This window comes from Prunus dulcis, chromosome 2, assembly GCF_902201215.1.
Source record: "Prunus dulcis chromosome 2, ALMONDv2, whole genome shotgun sequence".
Lineage (NCBI taxonomy): Eukaryota > Viridiplantae > Streptophyta > Magnoliopsida > Rosales > Rosaceae > Prunus > Prunus dulcis.
The window spans coordinates 15,928,440-15,953,284 of NC_047651.1; the positions used below are offsets into that span (position 1 = coordinate 15,928,440).

The 24,845-nt window shown below is 36.2% G+C and overlaps 5 protein-coding genes across 8 annotated transcripts; 2 read left to right on the forward strand and 3 right to left on the reverse strand.

Moving 5' to 3' along the window:
• The first annotated feature begins 7,204 nt into the window (after positions 1–7,204).
• On the forward strand, positions 7,205–12,217 carry LOC117617064 (peptidyl-prolyl cis-trans isomerase FKBP53-like). Its single transcript, XM_034346311.1, has 12 exons — positions 7,205–7,366; positions 7,748–7,821; positions 8,127–8,359; positions 8,707–8,843; positions 9,157–9,466; positions 9,858–10,085; positions 10,238–10,474; positions 10,941–11,184; positions 11,377–11,464; positions 11,544–11,585; positions 11,696–11,744; positions 11,830–12,217. The coding sequence occupies exons 1-12, from the start codon at positions 7,354–7,356 to the stop codon at positions 11,909–11,911; spliced, it is 1,737 nt and encodes a 578-aa protein (XP_034202202.1). The 5' UTR covers positions 7,205–7,353; the 3' UTR covers positions 11,912–12,217.
• A 532-nt stretch (positions 12,218–12,749) lies between these two features.
• LOC117620060 lies at positions 12,750–13,395 on the reverse strand. The gene is made up of 2 exons (XM_034350153.1): positions 13,274–13,395; positions 12,750–13,147 (listed from the first exon to the last, which is right to left on the reverse strand). The coding sequence occupies exons 1-2, from the start codon at positions 13,359–13,361 to the stop codon at positions 12,813–12,815; spliced, it is 423 nt and encodes a 140-aa protein (XP_034206044.1). The 5' UTR covers positions 13,362–13,395; the 3' UTR covers positions 12,750–12,812.
• A 493-nt stretch (positions 13,396–13,888) lies between these two features.
• On the reverse strand, positions 13,889–18,628 carry LOC117620391 (ATP-dependent DNA helicase 2 subunit KU80). 2 transcript variants are annotated; one of them, XM_034350576.1, is made up of 12 exons: positions 18,520–18,628; positions 18,108–18,200; positions 17,976–18,027; positions 17,665–17,796; positions 16,713–17,116; positions 16,347–16,633; positions 16,016–16,211; positions 15,695–15,901; positions 15,295–15,462; positions 14,886–15,200; positions 14,250–14,380; positions 13,889–14,126 (listed from the first exon to the last, which is right to left on the reverse strand). In XM_034350576.1, exons 1-12 carry the CDS (start codon positions 18,532–18,534, stop codon positions 14,066–14,068), a joined length of 2,061 nt encoding a protein of 686 aa, XP_034206467.1. In that variant the 5' UTR covers positions 18,535–18,628; the 3' UTR covers positions 13,889–14,065. The 2 variants fall into 2 exon arrangements, with proteins under 2 accessions (XP_034206467.1, XP_034206468.1); XM_034350577.1 differs by having other exon boundaries at positions 18,108–18,247; positions 18,520–18,584.
• A 912-nt stretch (positions 18,629–19,540) lies between these two features.
• LOC117618731 lies at positions 19,541–21,726 on the forward strand. Its single transcript, XM_034348439.1, has 7 exons — positions 19,541–19,777; positions 19,895–19,951; positions 20,087–20,212; positions 20,561–20,627; positions 20,779–20,871; positions 21,095–21,208; positions 21,293–21,726. The coding sequence occupies exons 1-7, from the start codon at positions 19,632–19,634 to the stop codon at positions 21,344–21,346; spliced, it is 657 nt and encodes a 218-aa protein (XP_034204330.1). The 5' UTR covers positions 19,541–19,631; the 3' UTR covers positions 21,347–21,726.
• Positions 21,727–21,873: 147 nt separating this feature from the next.
• LOC117618730 (proteasome subunit beta type-1) lies at positions 21,874–24,600 on the reverse strand. Of its 3 annotated transcripts, XM_034348436.1 has the most exons (7): positions 24,417–24,600; positions 24,188–24,295; positions 23,036–23,117; positions 22,734–22,863; positions 22,511–22,653; positions 22,328–22,414; positions 21,874–22,239 (listed from the first exon to the last, which is right to left on the reverse strand). In XM_034348436.1, exons 1-7 carry the CDS (start codon positions 24,461–24,463, stop codon positions 22,165–22,167), a joined length of 672 nt encoding a protein of 223 aa, XP_034204327.1. In that variant the 5' UTR covers positions 24,464–24,600; the 3' UTR covers positions 21,874–22,164. The 3 variants fall into 3 exon arrangements, with proteins under 3 accessions (XP_034204327.1, XP_034204329.1, XP_034204328.1); XM_034348438.1 differs by lacking the exon at positions 24,188–24,295 and having other exon boundaries at positions 24,417–24,484; XM_034348437.1 differs by lacking the exons at positions 24,188–24,295; positions 24,417–24,600 and adding an exon at positions 23,240–23,365.
• Positions 24,601–24,845: the final 245 nt, after the last annotated feature.

Below are 24,845 nucleotides of genomic sequence, written 5' to 3' on the forward strand. Positions count from 1 at the left end.
TGAATATTTAAATAAAGCTAGTACCTCCATGCTGCAAACCTGACCTGGGACCACTGAAGTACTTACCTTTGTTGTGTTAATTCCATTTAACCATTTACCAACTATCAACCTAATCCAACTTACCCCCGAACTAAAAAATTTACCAATTTAGCATCCGAACTAAGAGAGGTGTATTCAATTAAGATTTTAAAAGAGTTGAATGGAGTTATAAAGTTTATAAAGTTCAATATATTTCAATTGATTTCTATCAACTCCACAAAGAGTTTGATTAAATTCCTAGATTGATTTTAATGGTGTTTGTTTGAGTTTTATTATAGATTTTAAAAAAGTTTATTAGAGTTCTAAATTATTTTTTTTGGGCTGTTTATCGTTTTTCTAGATTTTCAAAAGAGAAAAGTACATTTACAAAAACATTTTGTAAAGAACTTCCAAACCATATATATCCAAAGGAAAAAAAAACAAAAAAAGGCATCTATTTTGTTCAAATGTGCAACCAAATAAGGATTTATGTCTGCATGTTTATGAAAAATGCGCAAAAGTAAAAACATAAAAGTAATTTCATGTAAAAAAAAAAGATAAGTAAACTATAATTCTAAATGCATAAAACGAATAAGTATCTACTTCATTGCTCATCTTTGGCTCCCGCCATTCATAGCATCTCTCCACATATCTGAAGATATCCCAACCCTCCATTGGTAATTAGCATTCTCGCGTTGTTGTTCTTGGGTTTGAAAAACTTGGTCATAATTATTTCCCTCATTTTCTGGTGATGATGACGATGCTGAATGCTCGTTATCTTCTTCAATAGGAAATTCATTAGAACAACTCTCCTTGCGGAGAAAATTGTGCAACCCTGCTTCTGTTGCCATCAACAATATCTTAATGGTTTCAGAATCATGTTTCTCTAATTCTTCGTTGTCCATTTCCTCTTCTTCCTCGATTTCTTCATTCCATAGTACTTCATCTACTTCTTCCATCTCCATTAATAACCACACAAAAAATCTAAAGTGCACATATAACATTGTAACACAAGCAATACTCATAAGTTAAAACAAATATGAAGACAAAACTATATAGATTTTAACATTAAAACTATAAAGATTAAAACAAATCTGAAGATAAAACTGAAAAAGCATAAAGGCACATAAAACACAAGCAATACTCATAAGTATCACACATAAACAGTACCCAAATAATTAATTCTAGGCCAATGTTCAACAAATTCCAAACTAATAAAGTCTTAACACTTCTCCAAAATTCCAAACCAAAGTCTTAAAATATTTTAAACCAACATGATAAAAATAGTTTTAACCAAAGTTTCAACATAATCTAAAATGGTAAACATAATCTCAAAGAACCACACTCATTCCATAAATGAATTCTCTAATTTCACCCTTACCTTTAGATTTTTTATTATTCCATCCAAAGTTTCGTCAAAATTGACACGTGAGTATCACGTGGGACAAATTTTGGAGGGCAATTTGGACCTCACATGAGTGGGATCCATATCAAAGCCAAATCATATCCATCTCCTTTAGAATCCCCAAATCAAATTAGGGATGCAACTCAAAAATTCGATATAGTTAAGGATTTAGACTTCATACCCAAAAAGATCGTATATTTGGGGTGGAGAAAAGTCAGAAAGGTGCGATTGTGGTTAGACACTAGGTTGGGTTGAGAGAGGGCGACTGCTACAAAGATGCCTTTGAAAGTCAGAGATGGTGGGGAAGCTCCTTTTTACGGTAAGTGACTTTTTCTCCTTTTCTCTTTTGTGTGATTCCTTTATCTTTTCTCTTCTTTCTTTTCTTTGATTTTTTTTGTCTGGGTTTGATATCGTATTGTAAGGACATAAAACAATTAAGCATGTGATAGTGGTCTTACATTTGTCGTGTGGTTGATCACAATGTATGCATAAGATGATAGTCAAGATGCAGATCAGGCCTCCATGTATATGGGGGTAATGTGCATTGGATTGACGGTCAGGATGCAGATGAGGCCTCTATGATGGAGTTATATAGTTATGTTGTACACTTTGGATATGACTTGAATAATGTTAACTAACCATTTCAAACATAGGACAAGGGGTTGGGTTCAGTTAAAAGAAGACAGATTATTTGGCAGCCATTAATTTGGTTAAAAGTAAACACATTTTTGCCTTATACCTATATGAGAAGATAGTAGTTGACCCCATATGAAAGTGAAGCAGTTTTCTTACCTAACTCAAATACTGAGTTCAAAGATGCAGATGTTGAGGTTGAAGATGTGGGGGAGTATGAATCAGATGTTGAAGAAGAAGATGTGAGGGAGTATGTTGATGTTGAAGATGTGAGGTTGGAAGAACAAGAAGAAGAGTATGAGGGAGGAAATGGTGATGCTGAATATGTTGAGCAAGATATTGAGGGTAATGGAGAAAAAGTTGAAGATGGTGAGGAAGAAGAAGATATAGAATATAGAGAAACTGATTTTGAACAAACTGACGAGGAAGATGACAATGCCTTTCATAGCTATGTGGTAATTGAGAAAGTTGGTGATAAAAAATAACTAGGTGAGGTTGAGACTGATGAGTATGACACAGATGATTTTGAAAGTCTGAGTGAAGGAAAAGAGGTTGAAGAAGAAGGTAGGAAAAGGGAACTTAAAGCTCCAAAGTTCAAGCAATACAATAAGGAGCATGATTTATTGGATCCAAAATTCCATATAGGGATGAAATTTCCTACAATTCAGGATTGTAGACAAGCTATTAGATATTATAGTATTGCATATGGTAAAAAAAATAAAGTACTTGAAGAATGAGCCTTATATGGTGAGACTTGTTTGTGATGATGCACCCAAAGGAAATGAAGAGTCAATTAAGGATTTAACAACAACAACAAAAAGACAAGGTTGAGGATGTGACCCAAAAAAAGATAAGGCCGAGGAAGAGGATTTGAATTAGGCTTGTCCACGGCTACTTTTTGCTTCATTGGTTGGCAAATGACCTACAGTGAGGGTTAAGACCTACAGTCCAACCCACACTTGTGGTAGAGATCAGACAAGTAGGTTTGCCACATCAAGTTGGTTGGCAGATAGGTTTGATGGGGAACTGAGGTTAAATCTGAAGATGTCAGTGCCTGATTTCATGTAATTAGTTAGGAAAAACGGTTGCCTAGATATCTCTAGGGATCAAGTATACAAGGCTAAGCAACAAGCTAAAGACATGATAGAATGGAGTATTGCAATCAATATGCTCGGCTGTGGGATTAATGTGAGAAATTGAAGAAGCAAAATCCAGGAAGCACAATTCTTGTGAAGACTTCATTGCGAGGGAATGATCTCATTTTTTTGGGGATTTACATATGTCTTGCTCAGTTAAGAAAAGAGTTCATAAATGGGTGCAAGACAATAGTTAGGTTTGATGGGGCACACATTAAGGGGCCCCACCCATGTCAAATACTAAGTGTTGCTGAGATTGATGACAACAATGATGTAATAGCATATACAATTGCATAAACTGAAAGAAGAGTTATATGGACCTAATTTTTAAAGTTATTCTTCAAGGATGTTGACATTACAATAAGTGGGGCTGGTTGAGTGTTTATTACAGACAAGCAAAAGGAGTTGGGCCAAGCAATTAAGAGCTTAATGTCACAAACATTTGAACCAACTACACTCCAAGTCACCAGCAGTTCACTAATGTGTGGATGTAGTCATTGCCACAACTTTGGAACTGTAAGAATGTGAAGGTAAAAAGTCCAACATTGGAAAGTTAGAAAACCTTGCAATGGCTTACAAGGAGTTGGGCTACTCCCCCCCATAGCTAATTGGTTTTGGGGTGGAACTTCAACTTCCTTCATAGTATCAGAGCTAGGTTAGCCCACTTATGAAAGTCTAATAGCCAGACGTGCTCCTTGTCACCTAAGATGTGTTATTAATGTGTTAGGCTTGAAAAGTCACCACACGTGTAGGCATGTGAGAATGTAAAGGTAAAAAGTCCCACATTGGAAAGTTAGAAAACCTTTCAAGGGCTTATAATGAGTTGGGCCACTCCCCCCATTGCCAATTAATTTTGGGGTGAAACCTCAACTTCCTTCATGGTATCAGAGCCAGGTTAGCCCACAAGTGAAAGTCCAACGGCCACACGTGCTCCACGTCACCCTATATGTGTTATTCATGTGTTAGGCTTCAAAATTCGCCACACGTGCAAATGCATGTGAGAATGTGAAGGTAAAAAGTCCCATATTGGAAAGTTAGAAAACCTTGCAAGTGCTTATAAAGAGTTGGGCTACTCTCCCCCATTGCCAATTGGTTTTGTGGTAAAACCTCAACTTCCTTAAAAGACCACTCCCAGAACCAAGTCCTCAAAACAGCAACAAATGGCGGTACAATAACCTCAAGGTTCTGTTTACTTAGAGGCTTTCTATCCTAGTCAACAACATGATATAACTGCAAGAAACAAGGCAACAATAATGTAACAATAAATAATAATTGGTAAACAAAGCAACCACAATATCGAATTTTCAAGGAGTGCGTGGATCGAAAGCAATATAAGACTCTGATATACAGTCTAAAACTCATACATGTTCATGATTGACGATTCACATTGCAAAATGAAACAAGTGCATCAAAGGAAAGAATTTTCAGTTATTAAGATTTGAATTTGAATACAAGACTCATATAGCAACAATGACTTGCAAAGAACATTTACATGAGGAAACGTGAGCAGCCTATGAATTCGAGTCATATATTAGCAACTACGTGCTGCAAAACAGCAATTAGAAAATGAAACATAAGCATCCTATGATCCTATAACAACCATGTGTTGCAATTACACTCTAGGAAGATGAACAACAATATAAGAAGCAGACCCTATAAAAACAGCAGTAAAATTCAACACAAATATTCAATGTAGACAATTAGGGGCAGGGGTGGGGGGAGCAGGGTTGAATCCTCATGAGCAGACTATAGCCTTGACATCCTTTTCTGCCATTGGTAAGTGAAATTGGACGATAGCCTCTTTGTTTTTTAGGAAGAGCATGTAGACTCTATTGTTGCTCCCAAAGAACACAAGTGGAGTAAAGAAAGCAATTTTAGCCTTGAAGACTGTATAGGGGGTCCATTCCCAACTCAAATGTTCTTTTTGCACAAGAAGCATCACAACAAACTTGTGTTTAACATGGTTCTAATTGTCACAAATTGCTAACTTCTTTTGGAAATCAAGCCCAATTCTTATGATTTGGGGATTCAACTCACTGGGTATAAGTGGTAGCTAATGAAAGGTAGAAGCTTCAATGTCTTGGCTAATTATATTGTCATTGGTAAAAGAGGAAGTCTTCCAATACATTCGACCATCATCAATAAAGATTCTATGACCCAAAGTAATGAATGACAAATTACAGGGTTGGGATCTTGGGCTTGTCCAAGATCCACCCTCATCATAGGACACAACTTGAATCGGTTGTGTTGTCCTTCAGATGGGTCTCATCCTCTTTCACCTTCAAAATGAAAGGTGCACACTATGGATTCTCTGCATAGACATACACCATTTGGTGAAAAGTCATTGCCCTTTTCTTCTTACACTGAATGACATGTTGTTTTGGTTCATCTTCCTCCTCTGGGATATAGTTGAAAATGAGCCTTGTTGTGTTTTTGGCTCACCATTTTGATGTAGGGAAGCGAAGGAAGCAAGCAACAACAACAAAAAGATGAGCAAAGGTCGGTTTGCACAAAGACTCCTAGTGGCTGCAAGGTTTTTAATATATTTTAAATGGGTTTTCGTATTTCTAGCAACTCTAGGACGTAGCTCATATTGAGTGAACCTCGTCAACAAATTCTTGTGTTGTTGTATGTTTGTTTACTTTTGTCTTTCTCAATCGCATCTATATTGTTTCACACTTGTTCTTACTTTTGTCCTAACACCTAAGTAGGTGGTTCTACAAAATGCAAGAAAATAAAACACATCTAAATCAAAAATATTGCCTAGAATTCTACTTATAGGCAAATATATTCAAGTATGACCTGAAATATGGATCCAACCATAAACCACACAATGTCAAGCTCTTTACACTCCCTCATGTAAAGGAATTAGAGCATAAATGATCCCAATTACTATTTGCTCTAATTACTTTACTAGTGTGATATATATTTTTAAGGTTAAGCGCATCCGCAATGGACTCCTTAACCACCTCATTAAATTAAATTTAGGGAGAAAGTGAGAAAACTCACCTCCAACTATGCGCCCTATCTAGCTCCTACAATAGAGAGAAATGGACTCCTAGTGTCTCCTTATAATTTAATGAATATTTTAAATATGTAATTAATATTTCCACATATATATTATTATTATTATTATTATTATTATTATTATTATTATAGAGATGGACCATTTATGTTGAATTAAAAAATAATTATAGCATTTATGACTCCTTAAATTAGAAAGTATAATTGAAGTTGAAATTTTATAGAGAACTCCTAAAATAGTTTTGGTGTATTTTAAGTTAAATTTTAACTAAAAAATAGAGAACATGATTGTGAATGTTACATGTCATCAATATTATTGATACTATCAATATTTTGACTTTATAATTGTCAATATGTAATTGATACATCGTTCATACTCATATCAACACTCTTAATTAATTACATTACAAGAGAACGAGTGTTTGAAATATCTTAAACTTATATTAATATTTGTATGATAAATTACTTTTTTTGGTCAAGGTCAAGGATGTGAACTTCAATCACTGCTATATTCATTGAATTTATTTATTTATCTTTTTTTTTTTTGTGGTTGCCAAAATTAAAAAGAGGAGGAGGAAAATTCATACACACAGTATTGTGAGGGTTTGAATTCAAGACCATTTGAGAGCACATCAAAAAAATGAATCAATCCAACTAACACCGCATTGGTATCTACTAAATTTGTTCACCTAATATTATTGAAAGATTTATCGTTTTTGTTCAAAAAATAAATTCGCGTTTCTCATAATTTTTTTTATCGGGCAAAGTCTAAAACTAATTTTCTGACCAAAAAAAAGAAAAACTAATTTGGAGCGTTACTCGGCTCCCGCGCTGCGGTGTGTGCTTCAATCACCCATTACTGAGGTAATGTCCTATTAGGACTTGCCATGTCAACAACAGGGGTCCCACAACAGGCACCACCGTGAAATATTTGGACTTTCCAAATTTTCTATTCTACTGGGCTTTAAATAGAGGGTTTCACTTCTTCAGACCCAAAAAATAAAAGAGAAATAAAGAAAGGAAGACGCTTTTCACTTCTCAGCAGGGTTTAAGAACAGAGAAGCAGCAATCGGTTTCTTCTAGGGTTTTATGAAAATTCTCTAAGCGAGCTCTTACTGTTTTCTCTGCCAAACACAAATGGCGTTCTGGGGTGAGTTAACCTTCTTTTTTTCGAAAAACAAAAATGAAAATGAAAGAAATGAGCCTCTTGATTTCTGAAACTATGTCAAAGAAAAACATGGAAGTACAAAAGAATGAATCTTGTGAACTATGATGAATTGGTTGAAGGCTATTTGGTTCTTTCAGGTCTCAAGAAATTGAATTTTATAATTATTTTTTCCCAATTTTAAATTTTTAGTAATCTTTTGGTTTTTCAATCATATGTGTGGTTTTGATTGTTGCACTGGGTTCTCTTCAATAATATTCCACGTAGCAATAGACTTTCTTCAATAATGTTCCACATAACAATAGACTTTCTTCAATAATGTTCCACTGGGTTTTCAGTCTTATGTGTGGTTATTGATTGTTGCAGGAACTGAAGTGAAACCCGGAAAGCCTTTCGCTCATATCTTTGATGGCTTGAAAGGACGGCTTCACATTTCAGTGGTAATGCATTTAATAGAATGAGTTCTTGGTTTCCTTTGTTTTTAAAATTCTTTCAACTTTTTATGCTGGGAATTTACCAAAGATGGGTTTTGTGATGATGCCTATGGTTCATTTTCTAGGAATTTTTTTAATAGAAACCCTGCCTTTTTGTGGGTTAGGTTAACTTTGTACTAGAATTTAGTTCCAATTGTATATATGTGGTGTGAAAGTTGAATAGGTTTTGATTTTGAGGTATCCTGAACTTGGTTTTAATTGTTTGGGTCAATAATATAAATAATAATGTATGTACATATTACTATACACAGGCAACATTGGGGACTGGGACAGCAACCAAAAAAAGCATACTTCAGTGTAATGTAGGAAACAAGAGTCCAGTTTACCTGTGCTCATTGTTTCCTGAGAAGGCTGAATCATTGCAAATAAATGTGGAATTTGAGGAGTCTGAAGAAGTCATCTTCTCAGTAATTGGTCCTCGGAGTGTTCACCTCTCTGGCTACTATCTTGGTGGTCATCGGCATCGCAATTTAGATGATAATTCGTATCCTTTTGTTGAGTTGGGTTACTGTTTAGACCTTTATTTTTTTTATCTACTTAATATTTTGGTCAAAAGTTCTATGTTTTTACTGCAGTACTGCCTAATTAGTTACTGAGACAGGAAAAGAAAATAATTATAGGATTTGTTGCCTTTTTTTTTCGGTTTCCAACAAATGGGGACCAGTTTTTTTTTTTTTTTTCAGTTGATGAGGTTTTTTTTTTCCCCAGTTTTCGAAGCAAAACTAGATGGTTTTGTGTTATGAACTTTTTTTGTTGTTGCAAGTTATGGGCATTTTTCATTGTCTGGTTCATATGAGATTCTCTTTCTTTTCCCTTTACTATGATGCCAAGAGAATCCTATGGGGAAGATATTGCTGACTCAGAAACACAGAGATCCGTTAACAGTGAAGAAGATAAGTATGATGATAGTTTTATTGATGACGATGACCCAGAAGTTTACCCATCTTCTCCTGTTTCTGATAGTGGAGGTATGCGTTACCAAAATATTTGCTTTGAATTTTCCCACTACAAATTGTAGCATGCATGAGTTTTAAAGTGTGGTCAGTGGCAGTGGCTCTACGGCATTATTTTGGTGTTTGTTGTAGACAACATACTCATGTTCATCTACATTGAGTTGAGAGGAATATTTCACCATTTTTGGTCTCTGCGTCACATTTGCTCAGCTTACTGGCTTGCATCTTTAGTTTTTCTCTTTTTTTAAGTCAATGTCCTCATAAAGATGCATCATTGATGAATTTTTGCAATCTTATTCTGAGATATTTGCTCCATCTGTATTTGTAGATTCTGGTTCTGGTTATCCAGAGGAGGTTTCGAATAAGAAGAAACCTCAGAATGGGAAGGGCGGCTGCAGACGACTTAGAAAGATGTACCAACTGAGTGAGTCAGAAATGGAAAGTGAAGATGAAGACAGATGTCCGATTGCCTCTTTGAAGACAAAATCCGCTTCAAAGAGCACAACAGAGGAAGTGGAAGAAAAAGTTGAGAAGAGAACCGTTGATACCAGCAGCAAGAAGACAGAGGATGGTGTCTTTAATGCTACTGAATCAATCAAAGATGGTGATGATGTGGATGTAGGTGGTCAGTCGAAAAGGTATTTGTCCTGCTTAACAAGATAATCATGGCGACTTCACTTGTTTAAGAGAGTGATCCCTCTATCACAAACTAAGTTTGTGCACTCATATTTATTAAATTAGGTAAATTTATTAGCTCTTATAGCTTGTTAGTGTTTATTGTTATGCAAATTGAACACAAGAAGAAATATTGAAAAAAAAACATCAACTACCAATATTCTGAGATTTTCTGTATTACAGCATGATAAATGAAGCTTAAAGAACCAAATTATATTGCAATTTACCTTTAATGCTGGCATTGATATCTTCTAAATCATATGCTAGCTCGGGTAGTAGCTTGTCTGACATCTAGATTGCCAAATTGAGTTATTGATCCTTGTTCGTCATCTTGATTGCCAAATTTAAATGCAGGCAATTTGACCTTCCAGTAGATCCAGTGTCACCTTCTTCTGAAGTAGGCCCTGAAAATGGTGGAACACCAAAGAGAAAAAGGAAAGAACGGCCAAAGGAGGAGAAATCACTTGAAGCTGGTCTACTTGAAAAAGAGGATGAAGCCCAGAAAGATGAGGCAAGAGCTGACAATAGGACCCAGAATTTGTGTGTGGAAGATGGACAAGAGCTGAAGGTGTCCAACAATAGGTGAGTCCTTTTTGCTTCCTTTGCCTCGAATATATACATTCTCGTGTCCTGATACTTTGTAGTGTGCATACTATGTCTTGCAGTTGGGGAATTTACTGACATTGATGTTTCTTGGTCTTGATTTTCTTTATATTATTGATATGCCCAAGCAGCAAAGCTAAAGTGCCAGATAATTTCTCGAAGCCTTTAACAGAGGTCGTCCCCGAATATGGTGAAAGACCAAAAAAGAAAAGGAGGAAGAGGGTGGAGGAGAAAACATGTGAGGTTGTCAGCACTAACCCTGATAATGTTGTCAAAGAGGATAAAGGCCAGCAGGATGAGTCAAAGGGTGACATGTGCCAAGATCTGCCAGTGAGAAGTGAACAAAATCAGAAGTCGGCCAAGGATGGGTGAGTAGTACTGTTATGTTGTTTTTTGCTTTTGATATTAAAGTATGCCAAGATATGGAACTTTTGCCCCAGGTGTATCTCAATCTCACAAGATATTTTCTTCTCATCCCTTTTACCTTGATCTTGGAAATAGCATGACAGGACAAGACCAAAGAAATGGATTGTGTAATTATAATATGCACATCCATATCAGGCCTTTTGCATATGCACACGTGCAGTCAGGAATGCATTTGCGCTCCTGAGTGTAGACACATTTTTCATCTGTCAAAAGGAATGCAATTTCTATTGATCAAATATGTATTGTCCATTATTATCTCCTGTGTGGGAAAGCATGGGCAAGTTAAACATCTCCCTACGGCACTCAATTCCATTATCTATGCAATTTTCAGGCCATATATCTGTTTATGTGTGATTTTACAATAGCTATCCCATGATTAAGTATAAAATTGTCTGTCCATTTTTCCAGGAGTTCTGGCCATTATTCAGATAGATTTGTTGATGGTCAATCTGATGAGAAGAAAGTTAAAAAGAAGAAAAAAAGTAAAACCCAAGCACATGGGGAAGCTGTGAACACATATGTACCTCCCTTGGTGGCAGAAGAGAACGCTGATGCCAAGCCATCTCAACTTAGGACCTTCCCAAGTGGATTGAGTATTGAGGAGTTAGAAGCGGGAAAACCAGACGGGAAAATTGCCACTTCAGGGAAAAAGGCACGTCTATTTGAATCCGTAGTTGATCTATTTCATTCTGATTCTGATTTTAAATTTGTTTGTTTGTATCTAACCTTCCAATGCATAATGGTAGCTTAGAATAATATTCTTTACTCTGAACATTTCTTCAAGAGCAAAATTAAAGTGAAGGATTAACGGAATGTTGATTGTAGTAGCTCTGTTTGGTTTCAGATCTGCGTTCACTATGTTGGCAAGTTGAAAGAGAATGGAAGAGTAATTGACTCAACTGTTGGCAGTGCTCCTTCCAAGTTTCGCTTAGGTAATTACTGATGAGATAAAGTCGTACTTTTTACCAAAAAATTGTTCTGCTTTGTATTTACAACTGTTGCTTCTTGCAGGTCAGGGAAAAGTTATAGACGGCTGGGATGTTGGTCTTGATGGTAATTATGTAACTTGATTTGTATTTTGTAACTTGGTCTTTTGTTGAATAATTATAATTGCTTTTTATTTCGTTATTTCAAAACTCTTGTGATGCATGCATGATTCTCAGGTATGCGAGTTGGCGAGAAAAGAAGACTTGTTATCCCACCACCAATGGGGTATGTCTTTAGAACGTCAGCTAACTGATTTCCTTTTGTACATTTCTTTCTTTACAAACTCACTACTTGCTCTAAATGCTGGCAGCTTTGGGAGCAATGGAGATGGTAAAGACGTGCCACCAAACGCATGGCTGGTATACGATGTTGAATTACTGAAAGTTCGTTGAGTGATCGATTCTACTGCCTCCGATACCGGCTTTTGTTTTTTTCTTTGTGCAAATTTTGTAATTTTTCTCCCCCTCAACAAATGCAAAAGAATGGCGGGAGTAGCAAAGTAGCTCAGTATAGTTTTCAAATGCCAACTTGTGGGAACACCCTCAAGGCTTTGTGATTGAAAGCTGGCTTTTGTGACCTTAAATCATTTTGTTTTGTTCTCTCCTTTTGGGTTCTTAATCTTCACTGAACCACACACCCAAATGTAAAAGGTTTTTGGATCAATACACTGCCAGAGAAATTACAACCGAAACATTCTATGTTGTTGAGCAGCAGGCTGTGGAATGGAACCAGCCATTTAACGAGAGTGTGATTTTGCTTACCTGCCTAATCATGGTGTATCATTATCATTTCATTAATTAGGCAATCGGCCCAATATCAGATCATATATTAGAAGGAAAATAAAAAGTGAAATTTCTATATGCAATATTCGTAATTAGTAATAAGCTAACTAAATTTTCTGGGTGTCGGTAAAAAAAAAAAAAAAAAAATTTGGTTCGAAAGTAATAATTAATTTTGTATTAAAATTTTCTTACTGGTGCAAGGGATTGGTTTTCTTGTTTTGAAGCTGTCAAATTTCTTTTAACCCTATTTAATCTTTTCTTTTTTGTCAGAAACCCTATTTAATCATTTCCACAATTCACCAATCAATTTTCGTCTCATATTTGTCTGCCATAGTTTACTCCAGTGTTGTGTTCTTCCATATAGAAGTGAAGCTTGGAGGAGAACAGAATGTTAGTTGTCTCAAATGTTTCACATTGGAAAGAAAAAAGGATGACAAAATGGTGCAGTTTTACTCTACCTTCCCTCCTCACCCTAAAACCCTAAGAAAAACCTAGATGATGGAAAACCAGATTATCTTGAATTCATCGATACAAAAACTATAAATCCAAAACCAAAAATTACCGCTACGAGAAGGACATAGGGAGCAAAGAAATAGAGACCACCAAAGATGGTTACAAGCGCAAGAATGATAATCATCTCAGGTCCTACTGCATTGCCATTAGAAGTGCTGAAAACTTGGTCCTGAAGATGTGAAGCTCCATTGCTTGTGCTTGGATCTGTTGACTTTTTGTTGACTTCAATCTCTTCATCTTCCCAACCAGAAGAGTTTTGATCATTTGCCATGGATGTCTTGGGATCTTGGATCACTTGCTCTATGTGAGGGTTTTCGTTGTTGCATGCATCGTCTGCATGTGGATAATTAATTAATTACTTGATGAACATAAATAATATTTTGCACACTTGATCCAAAATCAAAGACAAAAACATTTAACTAAAAGACAATAAAGAAAGACTCAGAATAAACAAGTTACCGAGAGTATTATCAGAAGAAGTAATTAAGTTCTTATTTTCGAAAGAATCTTCGCCTATGGAGGAGTAGTGACGAAGACCCATTGCCATCAAGAAGAAAAAGATGACTGCAACTTTTGTGAAAGTCATGGATGACCTTAACACTCAAAACACACTACTTGGAATGGAAGGGAAGGACAGAGAGAAAGAAGGGGATAACACTCTTTTATAGGTGCACCATTGATTCTCTATCCATGACCAACAAGGAAAGAAAGAACTCATCATACTTTCCTGAAAATTATGGGGTTGAAAACTTAATTAATTTCTGTTTTTCTTTATTTGTGAAGGAGAAGAAAACAAAAAAGAGGAAAGCTTGGCTTAAATGTTATGAGTCAATGGGTTTATTGATTTGGAAATTATAAAAATCTTTAATTGCATAAACTGTCTGTATTTGGCACCCAGATTTAAATTTTGTCAAATCAATAGTCAACCCTAAACCATATACTCTATACCCGAAATTTTTTATGTAATTCTATCAAACTGTAATCTAAGCCTTCCATCAATATGTTTTAGGAGGAAAAGAAAAATTAGGGTTAATTTCTCCTAGTGCATTAAGCAAACCAAAGATACAGTGAAACTTAATTAAAGTGAGCCAAACCGTGCTTAACAAAACATAACATGTTCATGTTTCCACATTTCGTACTTCCAAGATATTTACAGATCAAACCCCACATCTTGAAACAAAATTTGGGTTCTGTACATTGATGCAACTCTCGCCAAATAGCCACAAGACACCAATTAAAGCACTCAAGCACTCATTCCATCTTTGGCTCTGATTTGACCAGAAAATTCCTAGCTTCATCATCCGTAACTTCACTGCATTGGGAACATATAGGGAAAAAAAAAATCAAATAAATGACTGCTGTAAGAAATGAGAAAGATACGATTGACTTGAAAACAAGCACTTGAAGAACCGGAAAGAGCATAAGGGTGCGAAACCTGTCTATAGCTTCTGTCTTTGAAATCAAGGTGAGCTCTTTGGATGCAAGAAATTCACAGAAACTGCCGAGGGCTTTCTCCTGGCAGAATATACACAGAGTGCGCAGAAAATCATTGAACTGTTTCGGTTCCTGCAGAGGACAAACTTTCTGAGGTTAATATGCAATTGTCAGGTAAGCCACAGCTGTCAAAGTACACCAGTACAAGTAAACTAAAATGACACTGAGTATGAATTTAAAACAACTTAAGTTTAAATTGTGAAGTGTCAGAAGGAGCCACTCCTCATTACAAGCTGAGGTGGGTAAATCACAAATTGATACGTCTTCATTTTCCTTTTCTTTTTTCAAAATAAGTCATTCTCCTTCTAAGTAGATATGCGTCAAATTGTGATTTATCCACCTCATTTTGTAAGATTAACTTACTCATTACTCACAAGGAGCCAAGCAAATTTTCTTTTATGGGGAGAGAGGAAAGGTCCTTTTTTCACAAAATTTAAGAAGAAGAAAAAAAAAAGGAAAAATGAATAAGTAAATAAAATAATAAAGGATAATCATGGAAGCACAAAAAAGACTTGCTCCAGTTTCGCATTTATTTAACATTGAAGAGAGAGAGAGAGAGAAAGAGGGAGGGACATACTTGCTCTAGGATGCAACCCTTGCGGAGGGCAATTAAGCATTCCAGTGCCTTGGGATAATTATCCCCTTCATAAGAGTCCTCTACTAAGTCGTGTATTTTGTTTTTCATATCCTTAATTGCTTTGCCAACCCACTGTGGGCTATCTCTACGATTGATCATAGCTTCAAAATCCTGGACAGGAGTAGCATCCCCAACTTTCTCAACCTTAACAGCAGAAGTATATTCGCTGGAGTTAGGTTCATCAGAAATGTCAGCATGACCCTCATTTGACCCAGTTGGCTTGTCTCGTAAAAATCGCCTACTTGATTTCTTCAGCTGCAAATCAGTTACACATAAAACTTGAATTTCTGTTATAGGATTGCCAAAGGAATATAAAAGATAGACTGCCTGCACGACAATGAGTAATGACCTTTGGATTCTCTTTGACTTCAAAACGGCTGCGACATACATCAAGAACAGATCCGTTTTGAGAAAGCAACTCTTTATCAGGTTCAGTAATCATCCTGAGAGTTTCATCGAGTGGAGGCACAGCTGCATCTGGGTGCCTTGATTTCAACTCGAGATGACGATAAAAGCGCTGAAAAAAATTATAAAATCTGCAATGAATGTCAATTGAAAACAATAAAGCAGTACCAAGGGAAACGACATCAGGAAGACCGGAACATATTATCACTTTAAATAAGCTTTTTGAAGATTTGGCTTTTAGAAACTCTTCAAAACATCTTAATTTGTGGCCTTTAATGCTATGTAGAAATTATCATGGAGGAAACAAGGAACCTGAAGATGGACAAAATTGCATGACTGATTACCTCAAGAACAGGATTTGGAGTTAAGCCAGGTGGCAGAGCCTCTTCTTTGCCAGGTGGTGCAAGATCAAACATCCTGACAAAGTCATCTGCAGCCTCTTGCTGTTGTTCATTTGGTTGCCATGATGCTGGAAAGTTATTGAAAGAAGGGAATTGAAATTCTCGAACATCCTCAGCAAAAGGGAGCACATTGAAGTAAAATGAATCAGGCTGCCAATAATAACAATAATCCATGCTGAATTAATAGGTATTAGGGAACCATGAAAAGCAAAAGTACTTCAATACAGCAGTCTGTTCAACTGCATATAGGGACTTGAGACTCACAATATTATCATTGTCAGAGACATTAGGTGTCAAGACCCCAACAACAACATTCCCTTGTCCTTGTCTCCAAACACAACGCAAAATTGCCACCTTATTCATATCTTGCATAGCTCTTGCTAGGGCAGAAACAGCAAGAATGGCTCTTGTATTACCCGGTTCAGGGATGAAAACATTGACATCTTTCATGTAATAGTGTCTATGATGTATGTAAGCATAGGGCAGACAACCCCCCCAAAAAAGGAAGAAAAAAGATCAAAACATTGTCATTTGAATTGATATTCAAAAACGAAACCATATGGTTAAATTCAAATTAAAGCAGATACAAGTTTACCGCATTATGTTTTTAGCATCAGAAAATCCCAGAAGCTTCACACCTTTTTCTGGTTTGAACTTGACAGCATCCCATTCAGCAGAGGATATGGGAATAACTTGAGGGCCATAACGATAACCTTTAATCCTCTGATCTGGAGGTACAACTTTACTAGGATCTTCAACACTTTTGTACTCAAAGTCCACTTTGACTTCATGTGTGGCAAATTTATCAGTTGGAGGCGCTTTATCAGAATATTTCTTCAGAGTGGGAAACTTCTCTTCCGATGTTTTCTTGTAAACCCATACCTGATTATCAATAATTATGTACAATAAGGTAAGAAGATGTATGATTGAATTTACTTTGACAAAACATAGGAGAGCTCACCTTAATCTTCATTTTGGGGCTAAGCTCAAGATCACCCCTGAATATTGTAACTGGAGATATTTTCCGAGTTCTGAGAGCACCTAGCAATGAAGTTGGACTCTCAACATGCACTAACTTCGCACATGTCTTCTTTGAAAATATACCCAATAGATTATCATTCTCATCCATTACGCTTTTATTTGCTTCCCCAGTAAGACTTCCTCTTACAACTATACTTTCCATTCTCATACCATGTGTATTCATGTGTTCAGCAATGGTGCTGACTTGATCTTCTTTAGTTCCTTCTAGCGGATATTTAATAGGGAATTGTGCATTAGTAAGCAGACAAAGACGTTTCTTTCCTTTGTATGTTTCTCCATATTTCTTTATCAGCATATCCATCCCAACAATTATAGCATCAAGAACTACCAACAAGGTCAAGGCCAAAGATATGAAAATGAGCAAATAATCAAGCACTTGTAAATTATGTTTCTGCTTATACAGGACCAATTTCCTTACTGAAGCAATTTCTTACACAATTAGATCAAAAGATTTATATTCATATGAGAATGACCAAAAACTTCATCAAACTAGAGAGAGAGAGAGAGAGAGAGAGAGAGAGAGAGAGAGAGAGATTGCCTTCTGACAGAATAAATGAAAATTGCAACCATACTCACACACGTTTCTATATACAAAATTCAAGCAATCCAGTATATAAATAGCCAATACTTATTAGTGTGTAATTATGTAAAAAGTTCATATGTAAAACTCTTATAAAAAAAATTTCGACCTTAAATCAAATAAATTGCAATTGGAAGGACTGTGAGACTAAGTTCAGGAAAAAAGTCTCAACCTTTTGAATCCAAAAGGAGTAAGAATGGAAATATTTTATGCAGAAGGTGCAGGCCAAAAAGAAATCACAATCATGAAAGTTTCACACACTAGGCTGTTGCACTAGAACAATAAAGGATACAATCACCATCATGAGTTCCTCGTGGGAGTTGTTGTAGAGTTTCAACAAGTTGCCCATCAACTACTTTGATATTTTGTAAAACCACCACATGCTCATATCCACCCACTTCCTTTGTTAGTTCATTTTCAGTTTCTGAGAGATCAAATAGCACCATTAATGAGTAATGCTCCTCCGAAAGCTACTAAAGATTTAAATTATAATACAATGGAATTACTGAAATGCAGATAGCAACCAGAAATCACAGACAAATTAAGTATAATCATTTAACATTGTAATTGCTGTAACTTATTTCATACAAAGCTAAAGGGTACCTTCTGTTCCAAACAAAACTACTGCTACTTCATCATATTTGCTGTAAATCAGCTGCAAAAACAAAATGGGGATTAACAAAATTCGATTAACATTGTAAAAGCAGCATTACAATAAAACCACCAACCACTCACCTTCTTCTCTGCTAGCATAGAGCAAACTTTTTCTATCTCTGGAAGAGCTTTGTGCATTGATGGACTGACATCGATCAACAAAACCATGGCGTCCTAATCCCGAATACATGACCAATATTGTTAGCTTGAATATAAAAAACCTGAAAAGAAGTTACCCAAATTTAAGCAGCCTTAAAACCCTAAACCCTGTACAGATAGCAATACAGTGTATCATTTGATTTTGACATATCGTAGTTAATGGTCTTCTATTTGAAACCTTCAGAACCCAAACAGCCCAAACCAAATTGAAACAATAAAAATAATAATTTAAAAATAAAAAAAAATAGAAGAGTATTTTAGACAGTGGAAGGAAGAAGAAGAGCTTTTACTTGAAGAATAAATCAGAAAGAAGAAAAGTTAAGAGCTTTGTTACCTTGTTTCGAGCCATTGAAGAGGGAATTGGTAAAGCTTGTCGCGGAAGTTGGGTTTTGTTTCAAATGGTCTGAATGTTGCTGTGTGACTGTGATGTTCTTTCTTCTTCCCGCTTTTGGGTTGGGAAATGAAATTGCCAAAATTACTTCGTGGCCCCACAAAAATTTGATTATTATATTCAAGCCCTTTATATCAATCAAATAAGGATTTTGATGACCCAGACCACCTATCCTTAATCAAAATTTAATAGTTGGCATTATCAAATCTAAAAATGTAAAACATACAATTGGAGTTCATAAAATTTCAACTCAAGACGTTATTTAAAAAAATTTAAATTGGCATCATTATATCATGAATTTGAATTAGGTTGAAGTGCCAATGAAAAACTCATTATATTCCTTATTTATTTCATTATATTCCTTATTTATTTACTAATATTTGGTTTTATAAATAGGAAAGATTATCACGACTCACCTCTTAATTGAAATGTCCATCTTAAAGTAAATTTTAGAGTTTGTTTAATAGCACTCATTTACAAACCATATGCATCATGTAAATCTACTTATTCGATGAGTACCTTAATGATCACCAAATGTAATGATTTCATTATGAGGAAAAGTGGAAGTTTATCTTGAATTATAAATTTATATTTCTGAAAATTCATGAGTGTGATTCTTGATTTCTTACGTGCTCCACTCATATATATATATATATTTAATATAATTAATATTAGGGTGAGGGAATTGAACCTATAACCTCGAGTGCACGGATAAATTGTGTTAACTACTTGAGTTACATGCCCTTTGCTCCACTCATATTTTGATTCCGAAAGTGTTAGTAAGATAATGACAGTTCGAAACCAATTGAAAGAAGGTCTAAGTAGAGACTCAAAGCCCACATGCACCCTCCAACCCAGAAAGCCCCTAACCCACTTTCAAAGCCCACATTAGGACCCAAGAAGAGTTTAGAAAGAAATAAAAGCAAAAGTGAAACATGTGATGATAAAAGAGGCATAACACAGACGCTCAAGATTGCAGTTGCAAACACACAGAGGCAGGGCACAAAGAAACAGAGACTTCAACAGAACAAGAGAGAGAGACAGACCAAAAAACAATGGCTTCCATGGCTTACCCAACAAGCTCCTCCTATAACTACAAGAATTACAACAAAGCTTACAGAAGTTTCACCACTCCCCATATCCTAGTTTCTCAGCAGCAGCAGCAAAATGACCAAAAACCCAGTGACCCAATTGGTCGAAGGTGCTTATCTCTCTCTCTCTCTCTCTCTCTCTCTCACACACACACACACACAAAACCCGCATGGTTTTTTTTTAAACCAAATTGTCTAACAGAAACATTGCATTGAAAAATTTGAAGGGAAATAATACTAAGGAGCAGCGAATTGGCAGTGGTAGGAGCCATCTTCAACTTCAGGTACTTGTCCTCTGCATTCATTTCAACTCTTTTTTATGCTTCAATCTTATCTCTCCCTCAACCTCATGACATTTTTGGACTCACTATAATTAATTGTTATGATTTTGGTGGAATAATTTTGATGGGTGGGTGCAGTGGTAAAAAGCCAGATTATCTTGGGGTGCAGAAAAATCAACAGGCTTTGGCACTTTGTCCAGCTACTAAGAATTGCATATCAACCTCTGAGAATGTCTCTGACCTTATCCATTATGCCCCACCTTGGTATGCTTCTTCTTCTCTCTCTCTTTCTTAGATTGATTAGGGAGATGGATTCAGATTTTCAGAAGCTTTACCAACTTCATTTGTTTATTTTATTATCTTCTATCACCACTGGGATTGGTTGGTGGTGTCACAAACCCAAATCCATGGAATGATGACATAGTGGAACTTTGACAAAATCGAGGGTCAAAGAAGGAAGGCTGTAAGCCACTAAGCTTGTAAAGGAGGAGGGCCATGGCCCATGTGGGAGCCAAAGCCAATGACCTCGTGTTCAAAATTTCCCCTCCCACCACCGACCATTTTAAGTAAAATGTGTTGCATGTGGTTTTTTTTTCCTTCCTTCTATTACAGGAACTACAACGGGGGTAGGAAGAAGCCAGTCAACAGAGAAGTGGCTATGGAGGAACTTCTCCAAGTGGTAAAAAGCATTTCAAACATGTTTGCGTCCTTGGTAAAAAGCATTTCAAACATGTTTGCGTCCTTATCATCTATGGCAACTTAAAATCCAATGATTTATGGCCATTGGACTTTTATCAGCAAAGATCAATTCTGAAATGTTTGTTTTGCAGATTAAATCAACAAAGCCGGACAAGTTCACGCCGCGGATTATGGAGATAAAAAATGATTATGTGCGAGTGGAATACGAAGGTCCCATCCTAGGGGTAGGTGTGACTCATAACCTCAATGTGTGTGTGGACGACTAATGGTCGTTGATCAATGTAGATTTATGTTAGAACCCACATTCGTTAACGACTATCAATCATCCAGGCGTACAAGAATGTAGTTGATTAATAGTCGTCAATCAATGATTGTTAGTCACCTAAATGCATGAGCAATCGCAAGACAGAAGAATAATAACATGTTGATTTTCTTATATTCATGCAGTTTGTGGATGATGTTGAGTTTTGGTTCCCACCGGGCAAAGACTCATTAGTGGAGTATCGATCTGCATCCCGGTTAGGGAGCTTTGATTTTGACTTTAACAGAAAGAGAATCAAGGTGAAAACTACAAGCAATCTTAATTTTTACAACCAACTCTACATTCAACAAACAACTTAAACTGATTTCCAGACTTTATGACAGGCGTTGCGGCAAGAGTTAGAGAAGAAAGGTTGGGCTTCCAAGGACAGCTTTTGAGAGACACACTTTGCTGTCATGCAATAAGATCACATGCAATCAAACATTGGCTCAGTGGTCATGCAGATAGATCAAGATTGAACCCAGATTTTCAAATTAGGCAACTGCAATCATTTAATGATTTTTTGTATTGAAGACTGAAACATAAAAATTCGAAACCTCCGGCAGGTTCCAAAGATGAGTTGAAACAGTCGACGTTAGTCGGCTAACAGATTTTGCTTGCATCGTGATGGCAAACTAGAAACAAGTCTTGAGTAAAGTGTGTTGGTTCAAGAAAAAAAACTCATCTCAATCATATTAAACATTGGATTTAACTTGTACACAACTCGGTAGGGATTCTTAAAATCCAAATATTGATATTGGAGATACATATTTTGTTTCCCAGTTTTTTTTTTTATGCGATCTTTTGTTTCCCAGTTGCATCTCACATCACTTAATGAAAACAAAACAGAAAATACCAAAGGTTTGAGCAGGAGATTTTATGCGGAGCACATATGCAAGTTTCTAAATCATGTAAATGGCTGATGAGAACAAAAGAAAATCTCAAACAATTGAACTCCAAGCCAATACAGGTCAGGGAATAAAAGAAATGGTGCAGGGGTGGATAACTTACTTTGTTCACAAAGAAAATATCAGTACAGAAATGGTTCTCGACTGTTTACTGCTTTAAATGTTTCACTGTAATAGGGGAAGTTGAGTACAAACTGAAACTTTGCAACGTAATAAACAAGCCATTTCGAGATATGACCTCACAGAGACCTGGAATAGATAACATTTTCAGCTCTGGTCAAAACCGGCAGCATGGTCCGGGGTAGGCATCAATCTTTCCTCAGTTCCATGTACTCATACCGAGTGCCATCAGCATTTAGAACGACAATTTCAAGCCTGTCACCCTGTAAGACATCCAGAACACGTTAAAGAAAGAGGTGCAGATGAGCTTGATATAAAAATGGACAAATATGCAAGGGACCAAAAACTTACAGTGTATATATCTCTCTCTGTTGCTGATGCAAAAACAGTTTTAACCAAATCTATTGCCTCTGCTTCAGAAAGTGGTGTAACGGCATCCTGAACATGTCATATATTGTAGAAAAGGTTAGTAACAAATAAACAATAATATGAACCAATTAGGTAAATTAGAAGTAATCAAAGTCAAGAGCAAACCACGGCAGGCAATAAGAGAGGGCTAGGTGACTTCAACTGATTATCTAAAAAGGGTATGATGAGTGTAGACCCGGAACCTTGGGAGCTATATCCAACCCTCTCGTAGGAACCAACAGCATCATATGTGAAGACACAGCCCTTACCTATAGATTAAGAATTAAAATGACTTGTTAGCAGAAAGAGTCTCAACAGACAGCCAAATCTTCTAAACTCTAATATTTACCTTCACTATCTAAACCACCCAAAACATTGAAAGCATAGTAGGGAAAGAAGCGTTTGTAGTAAAGGGTGTTGGAAAGTAGTTGAGCCATTGCAGGGCAGCTCATTTGTTTGTTATGTTGATGCTGATAGATCTGGGAAAATTTGACAAAAAGAAAAGCCATCAGTTCCAGAACATACCTCAATTTATTTTGTGTCAAATAAATACAGCCTATTTACGATTGCAAACATCCAAACACCATTTGTTACAGACAAAATAAGTACATGAAAAAAGAAAAGTATTGGAATAGGTGTTTAAAGCTTCACCAAGTGCTTAGCAGCCAAATGCTTTTGCAACGCTTTCACATCAGCTTGAAAACCAGACGAGGCTAATACAGCTTTGTCTGCTCTGCAAGTTCAGAAGACAAAACATTACATAAGACCCAACATCATCATCTAGGAACTCTGATGAACAACAGAAACTCTCTCTTCATCTACATAAAGATTGCTACATTATATCAGCAAGATTACTTTAAAGGGCTGATGTAAGCTATCAAGTATCTTCTGTCATTCATTAAGAACATCAGCTATCATCACATCTCTATCTGCAATAATTTAACCTTGAATCAAACAAACTAAGCTCATGTCCATGGTGAAAAAAAAAAAAACACACTGAGCAGGCTTTGTTCTAAGTAACTAAAAATGATAACAAAAATGTTTTTTTGCTTCATAACTTGAAACAACCCAGGCAACCAATTTATTATGTTTCTAACAGCTTTAAATCCTAAATGATATTAGTTTACAGGAACATCCTACTGGAGCAAGTGATCATTAGTTGAAGAAGATACTGGTCACAACTAAAGTGATGCTCATACGGATTGGTCAAAATGCCAAATGTACAACCCAATTGCAATTGATGATTTATGCCTCCTCTCAAACTTTGTTTCCTAAACTTAAACCCCCTGTGGGAAACACAAATATATCAATTTTAAAAGTTATTTGGAAACTATTAATTTAGATATTACTAAGCTTCTCTATCAAATACAATAAGTGATCATAAAAATGATTAGCAGTAAAACTGCAAGCATTTCAAGAAAAAACCCCGTAATAAAGGGTACATTTCCAAGGTTATGAACAAAATAACGCCATAAACTAAATCCAATGTGCCTAACCAACTAGCTTTTTATTTTTTTGGTTAAATAGCAGAGACATAATGAAAATACAATCTAACCCCAGTGATAATTAGAATAAACCCAAACCAGAAACGAAATAAAACCAGAGAAAACCTAAAAATGCAAAAAGAAAAAAGAAAAAAAAAAAAAACCCCTAAAAGCAGTTGCTCAGATACAGCAAAAGACAGCCTTTAATAATCAAGACTTTAACTCTCCAACACACACAGAGAAATATATACATATATATATGTATATCGAAATTTCTGAAAAATCTCTGATATATGTAAGAGGGTTTTTGGGTGAGTACAATTTGCAGATCTTAGAATAGTCGCGGGTGAGAATACTGTAACCAGTCGACATCCGAGTATCGGCCGCAATCACACAGTAATTGGCTCCCGCAATAGCGACACAGGATCTGCGATCATCACAGAAACGAAAAAATACCCACAAAAAAAGGAAAAACAATCATTAATTCATATATATACAGAAATACATGAATAGATACGTTTACACAAAGAGAGGGAAAGAGACAGTACCCGCCATTGTTGTCGTAGGGGGACCAGTTAGCATGCTGCTTGGTCATGGTGAATCCGTCTGGGTCAGTGAGAGAGGAGCAAATTTAGGGCGTGGAGCTGGAGCTAAAGTGCAAAGTGAGCTCTGGGTACGCCTTCTTCAATTTTATTCTCTCAGATCGCTCGGTGTCTTTTGCTTCAAGAAATAAATGGGGTTACGACGTCGTTTGGAAAATGAGGGATAGTGAGGCCCATATCATACATATTGATATTGGTGGAGTCGTAGTATTGGTGAGTAAATTGGGCCTAGCTTGGACCGGGCTGAAATTTCTGTTTACACATAGAACTTTTGGACCCGGGTATAGCCGTGCGGCTATACTATTCATTAAAAAAATAAAAAAGAGGCCCAGGTATCCGCTCGGCTATACTATTTATTACAAAAATTAAATAAAA